Source organism: Triticum urartu, chromosome 2, assembly GCF_003073215.2.
Source record: "Triticum urartu cultivar G1812 chromosome 2, Tu2.1, whole genome shotgun sequence".
Classification (NCBI taxonomy): domain Eukaryota; kingdom Viridiplantae; phylum Streptophyta; class Magnoliopsida; order Poales; family Poaceae; genus Triticum; species Triticum urartu.
The window spans coordinates 657311383-657329929 of NC_053023.1; the positions used below are offsets into that span (position 1 = coordinate 657311383).

Below are 18547 nucleotides of genomic sequence, written 5' to 3' on the forward strand. Positions count from 1 at the left end.
TTTTTGACAGTGACTGAACCGTCCGTCCGGGCGTTTGAGTAGAATTTGAGGTGTGCGACTGTAGATACTCTTGGATGAACTATATGTAGTACTCAAGTTTTATTTTTGAACGGTAGACTGTATGTATATTGCTGGGTCAATGCAGACAAACAGCAAAGCATATCGTGTTGTGTTTTGGACTGCATGCATGTCGCCATGTGAGTCTTCTCCAACAATCTCCCGCAAACAGATGTTCTCCAACAAATTAAGTAACATCATCGAGATCATGCCATGCACATCGACCTCGTGACATTGTGACAAGCTGCACAGGCCCGGTACGTACCTCCTCCCTCCATATGGTACCTCCTCCTTCTACATCGCCATGCAGACGTGCTTCCATCTTCTCTTAGTTGCACGTACCTGGTCGCGACCATGACCGGATCGAGATTAGCTAGCAGCGATGCACGTAGCGGGTCCATAGTGGCAGTATATTCGCGATGTCGCTACGGGGGAGATCCTTAAAAGGTGGGAATTTGTCCCGGTCGGCTCATGTGTGGCGGCCGGCGCCACCAGGATGAACCGCACGTGGTCCATTCGTGTGCAAGTCCAATTTTCTACTCTGATTGCTCTACGCTGATGTATGAGACCTAGCGGTAAGTGAGAAATTCTCAAGGGCACTCAGGTGCTGGGTACGCGTCCACGCAGTTCTGTGTAAATGTCTGCAACTCTGCATGGTGATGTAGAAAAAAAAATCGGGGAAAATTGCCTGAAAAATAGATGGAAATTTGGAACCCTACTTATACCGCACAATATACATGTTCATTTGAGAGCGTCTACAGCCGGACTATGCAAATCCAGCCCCTCAAACGTCCGGGGACGCGACCGAGCACGCCTCAAATTAACAACTTTGCATCCGTCTCTCATATTTCATCCCCTAAATCCATACAAGGAATGCAAAAGAAATCATACGTACTACATCTACGTACTACCCTAACTACTCTTTGTCGTCGGAGATATCCACGACGATGGTGTCGGGCGCCGGCTGGAGGGTGGGTAGGAGGGCTCCGGCTCATCCTCCTCCTACTCGACCTCATCCATGTAAGCGAGCATCTCCGCCTACTCCGCGGACTCCTGCGCCTCCATCTCCTGCCGGCGATGCTGTCTGTCCTCCGACTGAAGAGAATCGAGGATGGCATGCTGCTTCGCCTGCAGATCCCCGTCGTCAGCGTCCCGCACATTCTCCTCCTCTGACTCATCCTCCTCCTCCTCCTCCAACTCCTCCGGATCCACTGCATCCGGAGGTAGCCCTGCGACGATTCGGGCTTCGCGCCTAGCCCGGATTTGCTCAAGGAGCTCGAGCCGGCGCTCCGGCGTCAGAAAGGGCTCGTTCCTCACCCGGCAGCATGGGGGCATGGCTACTAGGCGGACGGGTGGAATGAAAAGTGATGGCAGCGGACAGGAGAAGGGAAATGTGGATGGATGGTAGGGTTTCGGTGCCGCGGGTCGACTTAAATAGCCGGGCTAGGCACTACGCGGCTCGCCGGAGCTGCGCCACGCGGCGCCACTTGTCCGACGGAGGTGACGAGCTTCGTACCGCGGGTTTCGGGGTGTTTCCGGCCGGAACCCGTTCGTCAGTCGGACGTGGCGGGCGTGCCCGACGGTCCATATTCGCCCCATATTTAGGCTGGATATAAGGATGCCGGTCAGCTCGGGCGTTTAAGACCCGTTTGAGGCGTTTGTCTGGGTTAAAAGATCATGACCGGTCAGTAATGGACGGGCAACTACAGCCCGAGTGTTTGAGGTCTATTTGGGGCACTCGGTTGTAGAGCTCTCATGTAGTACTATTATTATTTCGTACAACCATGTACTATAATTTTCATGTACACAATTAGTACACATGAGAATAGTGGTTTAAGGTGAATATTTTTTTTGGCGAACCAGCCCACCATTATTTAAGTTCTAGATTTGACAGTTCGTATTTTTAAAATTTACATGCTCTCCGCGATGTTCCCTCGGTGGAAAGCGCCTGATGACTTCGTCAACCCGTGCAAACCTGCCGTATCCCGAGAAGAATAGACAACGAGCGGTAACCAAATCTTTCCCCTCCCTTTCCCTATAAAAAGGGCACTTCCTGCTAGTAGCTCTTCATCCCAAGCAAAGCTTCAAATTTGATCAAGCCATCCCGACCCTCATGGAGCTAAGCGCAGCCACCCTCCTCTTCCTATCCTTCGTCTCACTGACGATTCTCGTGTCTCTGCTTAGCCGCAAAAAGACAGCAAGTTCCAAGGGGAAGAAGCCTCCCGGCCCACGGTGTCTCCCCTTCATCGGAAGCCTCCTCCACCTCCGGACAGCGACGCCGCAGGTCGCTCTCCGGGACCTGGCCAAGAAGCACGGCCCAGTGATGTACCTGCGGCTGGGCCAGGTGGACGCCGTGGTGATCTCCTCGCCGGCGGCAGCGCAGGAGGTGCTCCGGGACAGCTCCCTCAACTTCGCGTCAAGGCCCACAATTCTGGCCGCGGAGATCGTGGGCTACGGGAGCGCCGACATAGCCTTCGCGCCGTACGGCGCGTACTGGAGGACGCTGCGCAAGCTCTGCATGGTGGAGCTCCTGAGCGCGCGAAAGGTGAGGCAGTTCGCGCCCATCAGGGACAGCGAGACCATGTCCCTCGTCAGGGATGTCCGCGCCGCCGCCGCCGCCGGTGGAGGCGGCCAGCCCGTCAATATGAGGAAGCTGCTCGTGTCGTGCACGAACACGATCACCGCAAGGGCAACGTTTGGCGACGGCTGCGACGCCGAGCTCCAAGAGCAGTTTCTGGCTGCGATGAATGTGCTGCTCACGTTAACTGGGGGATTCTGCGTCGGGGACCTCTTCCCTTCGCTGCGGTTTGTGGACGTCGTCACTGGGCTGAGACGCTCGCTCTGGGGAGCGCGCCGGCAGTTCGACGCCATCTTTGACAAGATCATCGCCATCTGCGAGGCGCGGCGAGCGGAGAAAAATACCGGAGACGATGACCTTCTGAGCGTCATGCTTAGGATCAAGGATGAGGAGCAGCTTGAGTTCCCCATCGGCATCACAAACATCAAGGCAATAACAGTGGTAAGTGCTCCAAGGTCGTCTGCTCTCTGAATAGTTTTTGAAAGAATTAGGGCTTAGGACCACCGTTAACAAATGACTGTGCATATTACGGAATATTTGAAAGAGTTTCACGGATGGAGGAAATCAGGGGGAGGGGGTGGTGGACTGGTGGTAAATGATCTTTTTAGGTGAAGGTGGTTAAGTTGAAATTAAGGGGAGGGATTTATTTACATTTACGAGAAAAATACATAGTATAGGAGAAAATAGGATTATAAAATTTTCATCTTGAAAAGAAAAGAAAGCAGGGGGATAATCTTCCATCCTATAAAGAAAGTTATATTATTGTAGTCGGATTAATCCCACACTATAAATTTGCTATAGGACTTGTTCACAGCAGGGACGGAGACGACGTCATCAATCCTGGAGTGGATCATGTCGGAGCTCATGAGGAACCCGGAGGTGATGGTGAAGGCTCAGGCGGAGGTGCGACAAACATTGGACAACAAGAGTCTAAAAGACCATGAGGTCCACATGGAAAAACTGCGCTACATGAAGATGGTGATCAAGGAGGGTCTGAGGCTGCACCCGGCGGCACCGCTTCTGCTCCCCCGTGTTTGCCGGGAGACTTGCAACGTCAATGGGTTTGAGATCGTGGAGGGCTCCAGGGTCATGGTCAATGCGTGGGGGATAGCGAGGAACCCCGAGTATTGGCATGACGCAGACAAGTTCAAGCCAGAGAGGTTTGAGGACATTACCGTGGATTACAACGGTACACAATTCGAGTACTTGCCGTTTGGGAGCGGGCGGAGGATGTGCCCTGGCGGTACTTTTGGGTTGGCCACGTTGGAGCTCATCTTGGCTCGGCTTCTATACTTCTTCGATTGGAGCCTCCCAGCCGGAATGCGTCCGGATGAGCTTGACATGGACATGACCGTCGGTGCAACACTAAGAAGAAGGAACCAACTTCACCTAGTAGCGATGCCGTATAATTTTCCGATGAAAATTTGAGGCTCGCCGATTTGTAATCATGTTTATGATGGCGGGTTAACTTTCGCTAGGTTCTCTTTATCGTTAACTCATGGTCGTCATATTTAGTGGGGTCAATATCATGATTTCATTTGTATCCCTGTAACGATTTCTTATGATCAATAAAACCTAGAGGGTTGTTCTACAAAAATTAATAATTCGGCGAGCAACTACATTTAGAATAAAATTTACACGTCCTTATTCAGCTTGCAATGAGGGGAGTAGGGCTGGAATTTAAAATCTCAAAACTCATGAGCTAAACGAGCAACTCGTGACATGGTTCGGCTCGAATCGAACTTGTTGAGTAACGGGTTGAATTTTAATCTAAGCTTGTTAAAAAGAACAAGTTTAATGAGCGAAGCTAACAAGTTACTCATTTAACTTTTTAAGCTCGTTGATGAGAAGATATACTCCCTCCATCCCAAAACAATTGTCATTGATTTAGTACAACTTTGTACTCCCCCCGTCTAAAAATTCTTGTCTTGGATTAGTCTAGATACGGATGTATCTAATGCTAAAATGTGACTTGATACATTTGTATTTAGACAAATCTAAGACGAGAATTTTGAGACGGAGGGAGTACTAAATAAGAGACGCTTATCTTGGAAGAGAGTGTGCCTGTATTGCTGTTATTAAATCAACTTTGTACTAAATCAAAGACACTTACCTTGAAAGAGAGTGTGCCAATATTATTATTATTAAATCAACTTTGTACTAAATCAGAGACACTTATCTTGGAACAGAGTGTGCCAATATTGTTTGTCATCTATGATGTGCACCATGACTTGAATCCTGATGGGCTGGGGATGCCACATTCCCTCTAACCATCTAACCACAGGTTTTGGTTCGCTTGAGAAAAAATATCTAATAAGCCAAATAATAGGGATGTTTGACGGAATACAAATAATATCTGGTACATTAATAAGCCAAATATGGCGCCCGATGGGTAACCAAGCAGAGGCTCTAGCAATCGCTACATGGGCCTGCAATCGGCCCGTTTTCCCCTTCGTTCACATCGCTTATCACATAGTACTCTATCTCTCTCTCTCTCTCTCTCTCTCTCTCTCTCTCTCTCTCTCTTTTGCAAATTTGGACTTGTATTAATTAAGTGCAGCATATGATTGTGCTTAATTTGGCCTAATGTATTGCTGTACCCTGCGTATATGTTATTGAAGTGCACTGGAATGGATTTTCTGAGATAGTAACAACGCAATATGTAACAACTGTTCTTCATATAAATAAGATAAAAATCCGGAGAGCAGCGTTTTCGCTCCTAGGCTCATCTGAGCCAGGGAGTGATAAAAATCGTTAGAAACATTAAATAAAATTAAAAAATTCTGTTTTTTTGTGTGGGGAAAGACGACTGAGTGCCTGATGTCCGTGCCAAATTTCAGAGCATTTGAATGTTTGAGTAGCTCTCAACAAAAAAGGCAAATTTGAGATCTATGAAAAAGTTCACTGTTTGTGCAGACCCTTTATTGTTTTGCTGAGAGCTACTAAGATGTCCAAATGATTTGAAATTTAGCACGCACCTCACATACTCAATTGTCTTACATTCCAAATTTTTGGACTTTTTCTAGCAATTTTTTGAATTTACTGTTCACTGGATGTAGATGAGCCCAGGCACAAAATTGGATATTCGAAAAATCCTCAACTATATGCCAAAAATAAGTGCAACACGTCACACTCTTCGCAACAGGAGCCGTGCATTTGCATTATCTCTCCTTTCTTCAAAAATTATGGTACCACAAACCATTTGAAATTTAGCATTATTGTACACGTACAAACAGAGAGACGAGTGAACGTTCTCATGCTTTGGCAAAAAGCTATAGTAGTATACATAATGCTTACGGTTTGCACACACTGGCACCATCACCGTGACATGCCAAGGGACCTGGGAAGGGCCAGAGACCGGGCCTCTGGCGCCGAGCTTGGGAACATAACGTTCAGCTTGTGCATCAGGACGTCGGACTTCGACGGTATCTCGTTGAGCAGGAACTGCTGCACGATCGGCTTCTTGAACCACTCGAGCACCGAGTCCCCGGGCGCGCGCAGGACAACCTTGCTCACCTCGAATGGCGACTCCAGCGAAGCCAGCACCTGGGCCACCACCATCTTGAGCGTCGGCCCTGTCACCAGCTTGATGCGCCGCGGCACAACCCCGTAGTAGAGCATCCGCTTCCTGAACCGGTGCAGCGTGTGCACTGTAGAGACAAGCGCCGCTCCCACTGACAGGTTCCGGATGTCCAGGGACCAGGCAATGTGCTGGTCGAATACGATGGCCTTAGGGAACAGCTTGTTCTCATAAGAGACCTTCCAGACGCATCGTGCACGGTTCATCTGCCCCATGAGCACCAGGTAGTTGAGGAGCACGTTCACAAAGTACCTCGCCGCACTCTCCTCATTCTCGTAGTCAATGCCTTGGAAGAACTCCCGGACAAAGGAGAGCACGGGCTTCTTCCTTTGCTCTGGCCCGGTGAACAACCCGCACATGAAGTCGTGCGCCTTGTGCCTGCTCACGCTCAGGATGTTCATGATTGCCCGTTCGCTGTCCTCATCCTGGCACCGCACCAAATGTGCGAGGATTGAAGTGTAGAGTATCATGTCCACCTTTGCCGCCGCACCGACATACGTCTCGAGCAGTGGCCGTGCCGAGTCATACAGCCCCATCTTCATGCAAGACTCAAAGAGCTGCCTTATGATGAAATTGTTGGTTCGTATCCCAGCAGAACCCATGAACCGCAGCCACCGGAGAGCAAGCTCCGTCGACCCATCTTTGATGTAAATCATCAACAGGTCACTCGCGGTCACTTCGATGGGGAACCCTGATGCCTTCATCTCAAGCAGCACCTTTGCAGCCAAATCAAGCAGCTTCTTATTCGCCAGCATGGTCAGTAATGCTGTAAATGTGCTCAGCCCTGGCCTTGTCCCTGCATTTGCCATCGAGTGGTACATCCTCATTGCTACATCCACATTCCCCGCTGAAGCATGCATTTCGACCAAACAAGCATATGTGGCAGGAGTAGGGAAGAAGCCAGACTTCTCCATATCACCAAACAGCTTCGCAGCGACATCCAGCCTTCCTGACCGTGCATTTGCCTCGACTACCATGGTGTACAACCCAAAGCTTGGTCGGAGCCCTCCTCGCCGCATCTCCTCCCAAAGCTCCATCCCTGCATCCAGCTTCCCAGCCTTCACAAGCCCCTCCACCATGGCGGTGCTCACAGCCGTGCTCACCCTGTGCCCCACTGCCACCATCTCCCTGTACATCCCCATCGCAGCGTCAAGCCTCCCTGATTTGGCCAGCACATCGACCATAGTGCTGTACACCCCCGGCGAGGCAGGCCCGACCCCATCCCTCTGTCTCATTTCATCAAACAGCTTGCGTGATGCGTCAATCCTTCCAGCACGTGCAAGCGCCGGCACAGCAAGCTCGTAAGTGCCCTTGTCGAGCTCGCAGCCCGCCACAGACATTTCGTCGAGCACCTCGAAGGCCTTGAAGGCGAGCCCCCTGGCGAGCAGCAGCGAGAGGAGGGCATTGCAGGTGGGCGTCTGGAGGCCATGGAAGCCGGCGTCGCGGAGGCGCTTGAAGCAGTAGAAGGCGGGCTCGAGGAGGCCGTGGGTGGAGAGCGCGGAGACGACGGCGTTGAGGGTCTTGGGGAAAGAGGCTGGCTCCGGGTGCAAGAGGGCGTCGTCGAAGAGCGACATGAGGTCGGAGGAGTGGGTGGCCGGCGACAGACGCGCGGCCACGATGAAGGACAGATCATCGGAGGGCACGAACCAGGGCTGGTGGCGGGCCCAGCCGACGAGCGAGAGGAGCGGGGTGGGGTCGGAGGCGGGGAGGGAGTTGGCGGCGAGGAGGAGGAGCGCGGGGTCGGGCTGGGAGGGGAGCGCGGAGAGCGCGGCGGAGAGGGACGGCCCCGAGCGGTGGCGGAGCGCGAGCGCGGCGAGGCGGGCCGCCGCGGCGGGGCGCGGGAGCGGGTGGGCGGAGGAGCCGGAGAGGATGGTGGGGTCGGCGCCCGGCACCGCGGGGCGCGCCCCGGGCGCGGACGAGAGGACCTCCCCCGTCTCGTCCAGGTAGTCCACCGTGTCTATCCATTCGACGCCCGGCGGAGGCTCGGACGAGAGCCGGCGCGGGGCGAGCGACAGGGGCAGCGCCGCCGCGCGGCGGCGGAGGTGGGGGAGCCCGGCGCGGAGGAGCATATCTGGCGTGGTCTCTCTCAGGCTCTCAGCCCTTCTCGGCGGTTCGGAAGTAGTTGAATAGCCTGTGACGGCCCACGGCCCAACGTCAACGAGCATAGACGGCCCAAACATGACCGAGCCATCTAAATCTCGAGCCCAAAATGCATCGTCCCCCTCCTCCTCCCGTGGCATCTTGGCTGCTACTCCTGCCTCCCTTCGTCTTCCTCTGCCTCCAGAACCAGATCGCCCCCTCCGCCGACCCGCCTCCAGATCGGAGCAAAGCGGCCCCCTGTTTGCTTCGCGGCACCAGATCAGGTAAGTTCCATCCCCTGCCCATGTGTAATTTGGTGTTGTTTGGCGAGCTCGCCGAGCCCTAGCTTCTCCACCGAGATGGAATTAGGCTCTGTTCTTCTAGGTTGATTGATTCGAGTCCTTGATTAGATGATTGGTAGTAGTAGCAGTAGTACTCCTCCCTAGGCTGTTAAATTTTGGTAGCCTCAGCCCTTGGGAAGGGATTGGAGAGCTTTTCTGTGGTTTAACCATGTGGTTCGACGCTCGATTTCGTTCAGTAATCGCTCTGCCCGTGCCTATGAATCAGTACGGCAGTGGGTAGTGGGCGTTTATCCTGTCATATCTGCGATGTGCTCTGGGAGGAGTGGACTGTAGAAGTAGATAAGTATGGAGTCTCAGTCTCACATACAGCACTCTGAAATTCTGAGTTTGGGTGGAGAGGTAGGTCCGGTCAGATTGTGTAGCGAGGTCACAGTTGTAGGCAGCTGTGTTTGCTTGTCTAAGATGTTTACTGCGCACATTTAATATCTGCAACCATGCTAGTTCTGTCTAGCTTGTAACTGTGCATTGAGCTCACGATGCATGCTTATCTTGCCTTTTTATCAGCATTCCCATTAGGAGAAGCAATGTCGGCAGTAATCACAAAGTTCGCCGTCACATCTATGGTGATGTGGTTGGCCCCAGTTGCAATCATGTATGGGTTTATCTACCAGATTTTTCCAGGTTTGATTCTTGCTCCTTCTACATTATGTTATACTTGAACATTTTGTATGGAACTGAAGCACATACGTTCATACGGAAATGATGTTTTCCTCCTTGGTCAGGTGTCGGTCAGCTTTCCCCCTCGGCGCAAACCATGGCCAGTGGATTCCTTGCTGTCATCTCGGTCAATCTAGTGATCGGCTTTTACATATACATGGCCATGAAGGAGACTCCCCATCAAGAGCCCCAGCCTGATCCAACCTTTCTGGCAAACGCCAAAGCAAGCATTAACCAGCCAACTTCTTCTCAAGTGAGTGATGATTCCCATGGGAAGGGGAAGGTCGAGTAGGCTGTAGCGTAACTTGAGTTGGGTTTTATGTCCATGATACACATGCTATCCAGAGTCAGTTGGGTTATGTGCTTTTGTAATATTGCGTCCTTCTAGTTTGATGTAGTTGCTGGAAACTTTCAGAGTTTTGGAAGCTATATGAAGATGTATCTTTGTACCCATTATCAGTAGATACTGTGTTCAACCTATTTAATTTTGTTATGATGTTGAGAAAGACTCTTGATCATAATTCAGGTCCTATACCTTGACTAATTCTGCCAGATCTTCTTTAGCACATAAGTTAATCATATCTATCTTTATCAATTTGTCTTTTTTCAGTATGCCATATTTGATAAAAAAACATTGAGTCTCTTTTTGTCCTTTAGTTTGATTTAGTCCTTAATTTTTTTGAGCAATATGGGAACTATATGAAAATGAATCTTATGTACCAGTTATCACTTATCAGCAGACAATGTATTCGGCTTCTTAATTTTGTTATGATGTAAAGAAAGAGTATTCTGATCATAATTCAGGTCCTACCATTAATTTTATTTTTCAGATTTTTCTTTAGCACATAATTTAAGCATATCTATCTTTATCAACTTGGTTGGTTTGTACGTCATATACTAATATTTGATAAAAAAACATTGACTCTATTTGGAATAGTTACTTTTCAGTTAAAACTGTTGTTAGTTATTTAATTTCACCAAGCTGTGATTGCGAACAATCAGTGGAGCTGGATAGAAGACATAAGTCTTTGTTTCACTATGAGTAAATAATCAATAAAATTTGTGTCGTGAAATAGAATAGGTTCTTTATGTGCTGTCGTTGACTTCATGAAGGACGTGAATCTTTTGGGAAGCTTTTGTTCAATATCTGAGTGAAAGAACTCAAATAAGTAGCAGTCTTGTGTGTAAAACATTGCCATGTTGATGGTTGCCCTTACCTTGAATTTATAGCCAACATATGAGTGAAAGAACTCAAATAAGTAGCAGTCTTGTGTGTAAAACATTGTCATGGTCATGATTACCCTTACCTTGAAATTAGCCCACAGAAAAAAGTGAAAATCAAAGATGTTAGTCACGTAGCCTTTTGTTGCTGTGGAACACTTTATTTGTTTTTCCTCTATGTCATTTATTTGCTTTCTTCAGAATCTTTGCTTACTTTAGCTTATGGTAAAATAACATGTCGTTAGGACTAGAATATCAGTTTTCAAATTTGTTACTTTGTACTTTCTCCCTGAGAAGTTCAATTAACGATAGATTTTGGATATATTGTTTTGATTAGTTTTGGAAGAAAATTATTAGTATTGTTTCATACATGTAATGTCGCATACTCATGTTGCTATCAGGGAACCGTTTAATTTGAACTTAATATTATAATCATCTCTTATTCTTCATCCCCTTCTGTGAGTATATTCTGACATGTTGATTTGGAATTGTCTTTTTGAACAAGTTGTACCTTCCTGGTATCATGTTCTAAAATGGAACCAGAAAAAAGCAAAGTAGATTTTGAGAACTATGGAGCTATATGAAGATGAAACTTCTGTACCAGTTATCACTTGTAAGAAGATATTGTATTTGGCTTGTTAACTTCGTTATGATGTTTAGAAAGAGTATTCTGATATAATTCAGCCCCCCCTGCCTTTACTAATTATGTCAGATTTTTCTTTAGCAAGTAATTTAAGCAGATCTATCTTTTATCAACTTGGTTTGTTCGTATGTCAAACATTGACTCTCTTTGGACTAGTTACTTTTGAGTTAAATTGTTGTTAGTTAATTACTTTAACCAAGAAGTAATTGGGAACAATCAGTGGAGCTGGATAGAAGGAGAAAATGAATCTTGGTTTCACTGTGAATAAATAATCAATAAATTTTGTGTCATGAAACAGAATAGGTTCTTTATATGCTGTCTTTGACTTCATCATGAAGGACGTGAATCTTTTGGGAAGCTTTCTCACAGAAGCATATATGAGTGAAAGAACTCAAAGAAGTAGCAGTCTTGTGTGTAAGTGTGTTACATGTGGTTTTCTCACAGTAGCATATATAACTGTGGATTAATCACGTAGCCCTCTTAATTTTTGAAAATTTACATCTTTTCTGAAGCGTTGAATCTCTCCTGTCCGTCTTTTTAAGGGTTTTGAACTATCGATCTAAACAAACTAGTTCTTTTTTGTTCCTTTTGGCTATTGGAAAAATATGCATGCAGATTCGTTGTTAGTGTGAGAGACTCAGCTGATCTAAATTTAGAAAGTCCGAAACCTACTGTATAACTGATCACTTATACGGCTTCAAAGTTAGGTCTGACATCAACTCATCACACAGTCTCATACTATGACATGCAAAGAGAATATCCAACAGTATGTTGTTTTGAGAGATAGAAAATTAATGGATGAATATGGTTAATTTTTCACCAAGGGTGTATTATTTTTTGGGAAATGGAGAACTCCTGGATGAATACAATGCATACTTCAACTTCAGCTTCAGCACGAAATACAAGTGCAAATTTGGCAATTGCTTTGAAGATCTCTATGCCCATATGGCAAGCATGGACATCATCCCTGCACCTAGGAAAAGTGCAAGATATGTCATCAGCTGAAGCTTTGTATTTGTCTGTAGCTTTGGGTTATTGAAATCTGTTGCTAGAAGGTCCACCAGGGACATGTAGATCAAAATCCCTGCCGAGGCTGAGTTGAAGACTCCCTCAATAATGAAGGCAGTAGAGCTATGCACATTATAGCTAGACGATATCGCAATCCCTAGCACGATGCCCACGGGTGCGGTCAGGGAGAAAAACGTTGCCATGATGATGGTTGCCCTTACCTTGAAATTAGCCTGCGGAAAAAGTTAAAATCAAAGATGTTATTAGCCACTTAGCCTTTTGTTGCTATGGACCACTTTATAAAGTTGGTTCTTTATCCTCTATCATTTTTTTTGCTTTATTCAGAATCTTTGCTTACTTTAGCTTATGTCTTTAGGACTGGAATATCAGTTCTCAAACTAGTTACTTCCTATTTTCTCCCTGAAAAGTTCAATTATCAATAGCTGTTGTATATTATATGTGTTGATTATTTTTAGAGGAAAATTCTCAGTCTGTGTTCATTTGATCTAAACTTAATATTATAATTATCCTTTTTTTCCTCCCCTTCTGTGAGTGTATATATATATATCCTGACATGTTGATTTATAATTGTCTTTTTACCTTGGTGGTATCATATTAAAAAATGGAGGCAGGAAAACAAGTTAGATTCTTGTCAGTGCAAGCAGGTACCTGTACAATGCAACCACCCAAGCCTATGCCTTCAAAGAATTGATGGAAGCTGAGGGCACCGACCAGAGGCTTGATGGTGGATGGCCTCACAGATGCTCCTAATGACACACCAATTATCACTGAATGCACCAAGATTCCCAGCTCTAGAACCTGCATGATGTTAAACTTAGGATTATTTAACACGGGACTGGTTGGTTCTCCAAAATATCTACCAACTTGGCAAACAGTTTGCGGAGGAACTGGATTCTTTATTTGAAAAGGAAAAGTTTGTCCTAAGGGAACTGCCAGACCTTTCGAATAGGTATTGATCTCCTCATTCCCATCCCTGTTTATTTATGTTTCTTTATGAAAAGGTTTTGATCAAGATGCTAAATTGACCATGGAGAATTATTTAGTCTGCCACTATGCCTTATGGTTCTGCTCTGAAATTGTTCTGTGTAGATATTAGTTTGGTCAGATGAGATATTTTGGAACATTATGTGCTGATGTAGTTCGCCTTTCCACTACGTCATCTTTATTCATGTTCATGAAAAGTTAATATATTTGAGTATATTTATAAAGTTACTTTTTTTCATGTTCCCATCGTTTTAAGATTCACTATTTTTCTGGTATACGGGAAGTTATGGAACTAACCTCCAATTACTGTTGCCAGGAAGTCCTATGTGCTTTGGAGTGGCTGCTCTTACTTACCTGAGATACCACCCTGTGCCGGATTGTGTCAGCTATGGCAGCCTCCTCCGGTGAGCTGACAACAATTGCGTCACCATGTGAATGGCCATGCGCGTGCACATGTGGATGATCGGCCCTCCCTTCCTCATCTCCGGGTATGTCGATGTTGTCAAGTGGGCGTGCCTTGCTGAAGTGAGACCGGCGGTAGTACCCAGCAGCCAGCGAGTCTATCACCATTGTGGCCATGGCTGCAGACATGGCCACAAGTCCCGCAAAAGGGAAGCCGTTCCTGTCCCCGCCACCTTTGTAGATGCACGGGGAGGTGAGCCCGTCAAACGCCGCCGGCAGGATGTGCACCATGCCAGTGGCAAGGATGACGCCAGCGGCGAACGCCTTGACCGCGAAGAAGATGTCGCCGTCGGGGCGCAGCGCGGCCATGGAGCGTCCGAGCACCGGCACCAGCACGCCAGCCGCCCCGGCGGTGAGGATGGACGCGATGGCGACCAGCTTCAGCTTCGTCGCGCCCTGCTTGTTCGCCCCGTCCGTGGCGGTCGTGCACTCGCACCCGCCGCTGGCCGCCGCGGCCTGGTGCACAAACAGGAGGAGCCATGGGAGAAGCGCCTGCAAGGTATGATTGGTGGCGCCCATGGTGGTGACTCTGCTGAATTGCTGACTATGTGTGCCTGAATGCGATGTCTACTGCAGGGAGATAGAGCAAGAGCCAACGCTGGGCACTTTAATATAGGAGGCGTCGGGGTGAGGAGGGCTGCTGTCCTTTGTCCAGGTGGGGTCTGGTGCTCCCGGGGCTGCACATCATATGTGCCATGTGTCACTAACCTCGGTGCAAAGTGTCGTTGATGCTGGATGCTCAAATGACATGGTATCCGGAGACTGGATTCTCTGCACTTTCGAGAGATTTTTCCATCCCGGATTGAAACTTGTTTCCATCCATGGCCACCTAACCTGAATTTCTTCGTCCGGTGATGGCTGCGGGCGTCGTTGATCGGGGATGGAGGAAACCGGATGACACCTGGTAGTGCTGTCAAGGAAGGTTTGTTTGGCCGATGGCGGCTGAGGGTTTTAATAAATCAGGAGGAGGCGTTGTGCTTTCTGGTCGTTTTAGTGCAGTGTTGACACAATGTCGTCATCGGTCAGATTAGGCTTTTTCAGGAGTCTTATTGCTGGTGTTTTCGGTGGTGCAGGTTCGGCGAGATTGACCCATTGGAGACGCTTTGAGCGGCCGGCTGGAAGTAAAAGGGGAGGGAGGGAGGGAGGAAGCTGTCAAGTTGGCTGGGGGACTGTATTCGTGACGCATACGAATGGAACCGAATCGGACGGCGGAGATCGCACGGCGCCCATCCCTGGCCAGTGGAAGTGCCGGCGATGGGACGAGCCGGAGCTCCCTGTACGAAGGGACCAAAATGCACGGTCGTTGGGCGCCTTTAACCGCCGTTTGTCTTGGGTCACGATCATGAGGAGGTGAGATAGTTCCACTGACCCTGGCACGCAGCCAAGCTGTTCTCTCCTCCTCCCGATCCGAAGTTGATAGGGAGGAATCTTTGCACTGTAGGTGCACACCAAACGTGAGCCATCGAGCAGTGGCAGGAAAACTGAGGGGGGAAAGAAAGGGAGAGCTAGGCGACGGTGCGCCAGCAACCCTGGACCAACAGGGACGCTGTAGCTAGTGCGTCGGCCATCACCCTGTCATCGTGCGGAACAAGATGCACAGATGCATGCACCTGCCCTCAGCTTTAGGCCTATCCTACTCGGCAAATTTGACAAATCTGACCTATAGACGAAATCAAATCACGGAATAAACTGCGCATGAAACTATTTCACACGCCTGACCCTTTTGTGTAGCGCCCGCTACGACGGCGTCACATTACACTGTGCAACGCCTCACAGATAGGCGCTACACGGCCAGCGTCATACCCGAAAATTACTAAAACAGTGCAGCGCCTAGCTCCCGGGCGTTGCACTAGTGCAGCGCCTAAGAGCTAGGCGCCACGGGTCAGCTGCGTGAAATAGTTTGACGGACAGTTCATTCTGTGATTTGATTTTATCTATAGGTCAGATTTGTCAAATTTGCCATCCTACTCCGGCCACAGTTTACCAATTCACTGAACCGTCCCGTCCTTCTCTGGAGATCGGTCGGAGACGGCTATGGAGTGGTCTCGGGACTATGTGGACCGATGGGATCGATCACGGGAAGCATTCCACCCATGTGTATACATGGATGATTTGCAACAGTAGCGCCCACGGCCTGAGGGCAACTCAGCGCACGACCCGTGGCAAACGGACACGACCATCCGCTTGCGGTCGTCGGTGCGCCCAAACAGCCCGCTGCGTCCTAAACTGTTTGTTTATTTGGACTTCAAATTTAACACACAAAAAACAAATAATCATTGCAAATAATATAAAAACATTAAAACGTCCACGGTAGCCAAGTTCATCACATTAATATAAACAAAAACTTTCTTGCAAAAAAATATAAACAGAAACTTAAAAAACATTTAAAAGAAACTAGATAAGGGTTGTTGCCGCCGATGCTGTCATCGTCTTCCGTAGCTGCCGTCCTACTTGTTTGTCGTTGTTGTCGCCGGTGAGGTTGACGTATGGAGGTGGGCTGGCGGCTCCTGCCAAGCCGAAGGTATCTGCTGTGGCGGCTGCGGTGGGGCTTGCACCACCTCTTCACATGGCGGGGAAGGTGTCCACGTCCAGGATTGCCTGACCAAGGCCGGATTCCATCCCGTCGGTTCCTCCTCCCTCGGTGCCTCAGCCCGGACGTCCTCCATGGCCTCCTCCTTGACGTAGGTGTTGAGCTCTGGGAACGTGGCGTAGCCGGCCGTTGACAGGACCATTATCTCCTCAAGGCCCTGCCATTGGCGCTCGTGTGGGTGTGGAGGGAGTCCTCCATCACCTGCCTCATGAGGTCCTCCTCATCCTCAGTTGTCATTGACGCGGGTGGTGGCGGGGACAAAGACGCCGATGGCGTAGGGGTCAGGTCACGAACCAGCTTGCGCCCGCGGCGGTTAGAGCGCGCGCGCGGTGGGCTCGGAGGATGGCCAACAAAGTAAGATTGCTGGTGGATGTCGTGTTCGTTGCGGAGCCACGTATCATAGAGTGTCGAGTCAATGGCGTACTACCAGTCGTCGATGAGGTCCGGCGGCAGACGGGCGCGGCGTTGATTGATCTCCTTCTGGCGAGCACAGCCGCTCATCGGGAACGGGGGAATGAGCACTCGATCTGCGAAGAGGTGCCAGTTGTTGGGGTGTGCACATCGCTTCATGACAGCGGTGTGCACGTCTCCCAGTGCCTCTTGCTGATCTCTGCCTTGACATACGGCCGCTGATGAGGTAGGGCGTCCTCTGGCGAGATATGAAATGCGGGCGGTGGAGTGCTGGAGCGGCGACGGCGGCCGGACCCGGCCTCGTGGCCATGCCTGTCTTGACATGTCCGGAGTGCTGGAGTTGGTTGAGTGTAGCCCCTAAAAAATGGAATTGGTCGAGTGTAGACCCGGACATGCAAAGCTTTCCGGGGTCCTTTTGCCTTGCATGCATGTACACATCAGTCCTGAAAACCATGGGGCCTCCAATGGCGCGGCGCGTTCGTGGAAAACAAAAGCAATCAGAGCCGATAGGATCCCTCTTTCCTAAGAATACGAATCTCTCTACAGGCCGGTCCTGTTTCGAGCGGCGAAAGGGGAGCGGAGAAGGCGACGCGACACAGACGAGCACGCATCGATCGACAGCTGCAGAAGCACCACGCACGCACGCACGCACGCATGCGGCGGAGTGGAGCTGTGGATCGGTCGAGGAGCCAATAATGCTCGCAGAGATCGTGCTGGGATGCATCATGCATGATTGTTGTTGTTGGTAAGCCTGACTTGCTGGCCCCACGACTGCTCCTGCTCACATGAAGCAGATTCTTCTTTTTAATGGTGGCATGTAGCAGAATCATGAGCCAAAAGGAAGTGCAATAAGCAACTTCTCGTGCGTGCATTCCTCGAAAAATAAAATTGATTGTCAGGAAACCCACGGGATAACTGAGGGTCTGAGGCAGCGCATGTAGTGGGGGGCGTCTTTGTCTCGGGAGCAACTGGGTAAGGACAGCGAACGGCGCGCGCTCGCTTCTCGCCCCCCTCGGCAACACGCGGCGGCCAGCCACCTATCTCCCACCGTCCAAATTGACTGCGCACGCGCGGGCCACCCACCTGTTAGCCTCCCAGCCGCGTGGGACCTTGTTCTTTTTAATGTGGAAGCCATGGACCGGCCAGTCCACACTTTCACTTCTAGCTACGCCTGCCTTTCTGAAACCCGGCCAAACCCTAGCCACCGGCCGCCGGATCTCCAACTCATCTCCTTCACCTCGACCTCACCGTCGGCCATGGGGTGGGATTGGATCGACGGTCGCAAGGGGAAGCACGACCACAAGCTCGGGTCCTCTTCCAGCCATCGTGGCCGCTCCATCCCTCCACCCCCTCCGCCTCCTTCGCCGTTCACCATCGCACCGCCGACCGCCAACCCTCGCAACCGGCCGTATGTGAAGGCCGACCTCTGCAAGCGGTACTGGGAGACGGGGACGCCGCTATTATGGAGCGACGTCCACCTCCCCAACTATAGATGATGAGTTGTGATATGACTACGATGATGATGAGGAGGAGGCCATACTACTTGTCATGTGCTAGAAGGATGATGAGTTATTATATATATATATATATATATATATATATATATATATATATATATATATATGACTACGGATGATGACTTGTTATATCATTGGGTGGAAAAAACACAAATTAGATTAATTAGATGAATCCAACTGAGCAAGCTGAATTAGTAGGACGATATGATGTCGGGAAGACACACAAGTGTCGAATGAAGGCATTTTCATTCGATGCTTGTGTACCTCTCCAACATCTTCATTTCATTGCTACTGTATTAAAATTATATGATGGTGTATAAATACAATATAAATACAAAGAAATGAAATACGCACTAATTAATAGTAATGGCGCGGGG

General features: G+C 49.2%; 4 protein-coding genes across 5 annotated transcripts; 2 read left to right on the forward strand and 2 right to left on the reverse strand.

Annotated features, from left to right (window-relative positions):
- The first annotated feature begins 2164 nt into the window (after positions 1-2164).
- Positions 2165-4211, forward strand: LOC125533911 (cytochrome P450 99A2-like). Its single transcript, XM_048697237.1, has 2 exons — positions 2165-3076; positions 3437-4211. Exons 1-2 carry the CDS (start codon positions 2171-2173, stop codon positions 4061-4063), a joined length of 1533 nt encoding a protein of 510 aa, XP_048553194.1. The 5' UTR covers positions 2165-2170; the 3' UTR covers positions 4064-4211.
- A 1599-nt stretch (positions 4212-5810) lies between these two features.
- LOC125539501 (pentatricopeptide repeat-containing protein At1g79490, mitochondrial) lies at positions 5811-8455 on the reverse strand. Its single transcript, XM_048702968.1, has one exon. It carries the CDS (start codon positions 8453-8455, stop codon positions 5954-5956), a length of 2502 nt encoding a protein of 833 aa, XP_048558925.1. The 3' UTR covers positions 5811-5953.
- LOC125539504 lies at positions 8425-9857 on the forward strand. 2 transcript variants are annotated; one of them, XM_048702970.1, is made up of 3 exons: positions 8425-8578; positions 9161-9277; positions 9379-9857. In XM_048702970.1, exons 1-3 carry the CDS (start codon positions 8425-8427, stop codon positions 9603-9605), a joined length of 498 nt encoding a protein of 165 aa, XP_048558927.1. In that variant the 3' UTR covers positions 9606-9857. The 2 variants fall into 2 exon arrangements, with proteins under 2 accessions (XP_048558927.1, XP_048558928.1); XM_048702971.1 differs by having other exon boundaries at positions 8458-8578; positions 9173-9277.
- A 2077-nt stretch (positions 9858-11934) lies between these two features.
- On the reverse strand, positions 11935-14383 carry LOC125539503 (zinc transporter 3-like). Its single transcript, XM_048702969.1, has 3 exons — positions 13545-14383; positions 12855-13004; positions 11935-12418 (listed from the first exon to the last, which is right to left on the reverse strand). Exons 1-3 carry the CDS (start codon positions 14169-14171, stop codon positions 12113-12115), a joined length of 1083 nt encoding a protein of 360 aa, XP_048558926.1. The 5' UTR covers positions 14172-14383; the 3' UTR covers positions 11935-12112.
- Between the last annotated feature and the right edge of the window lie 4164 nt (positions 14384-18547).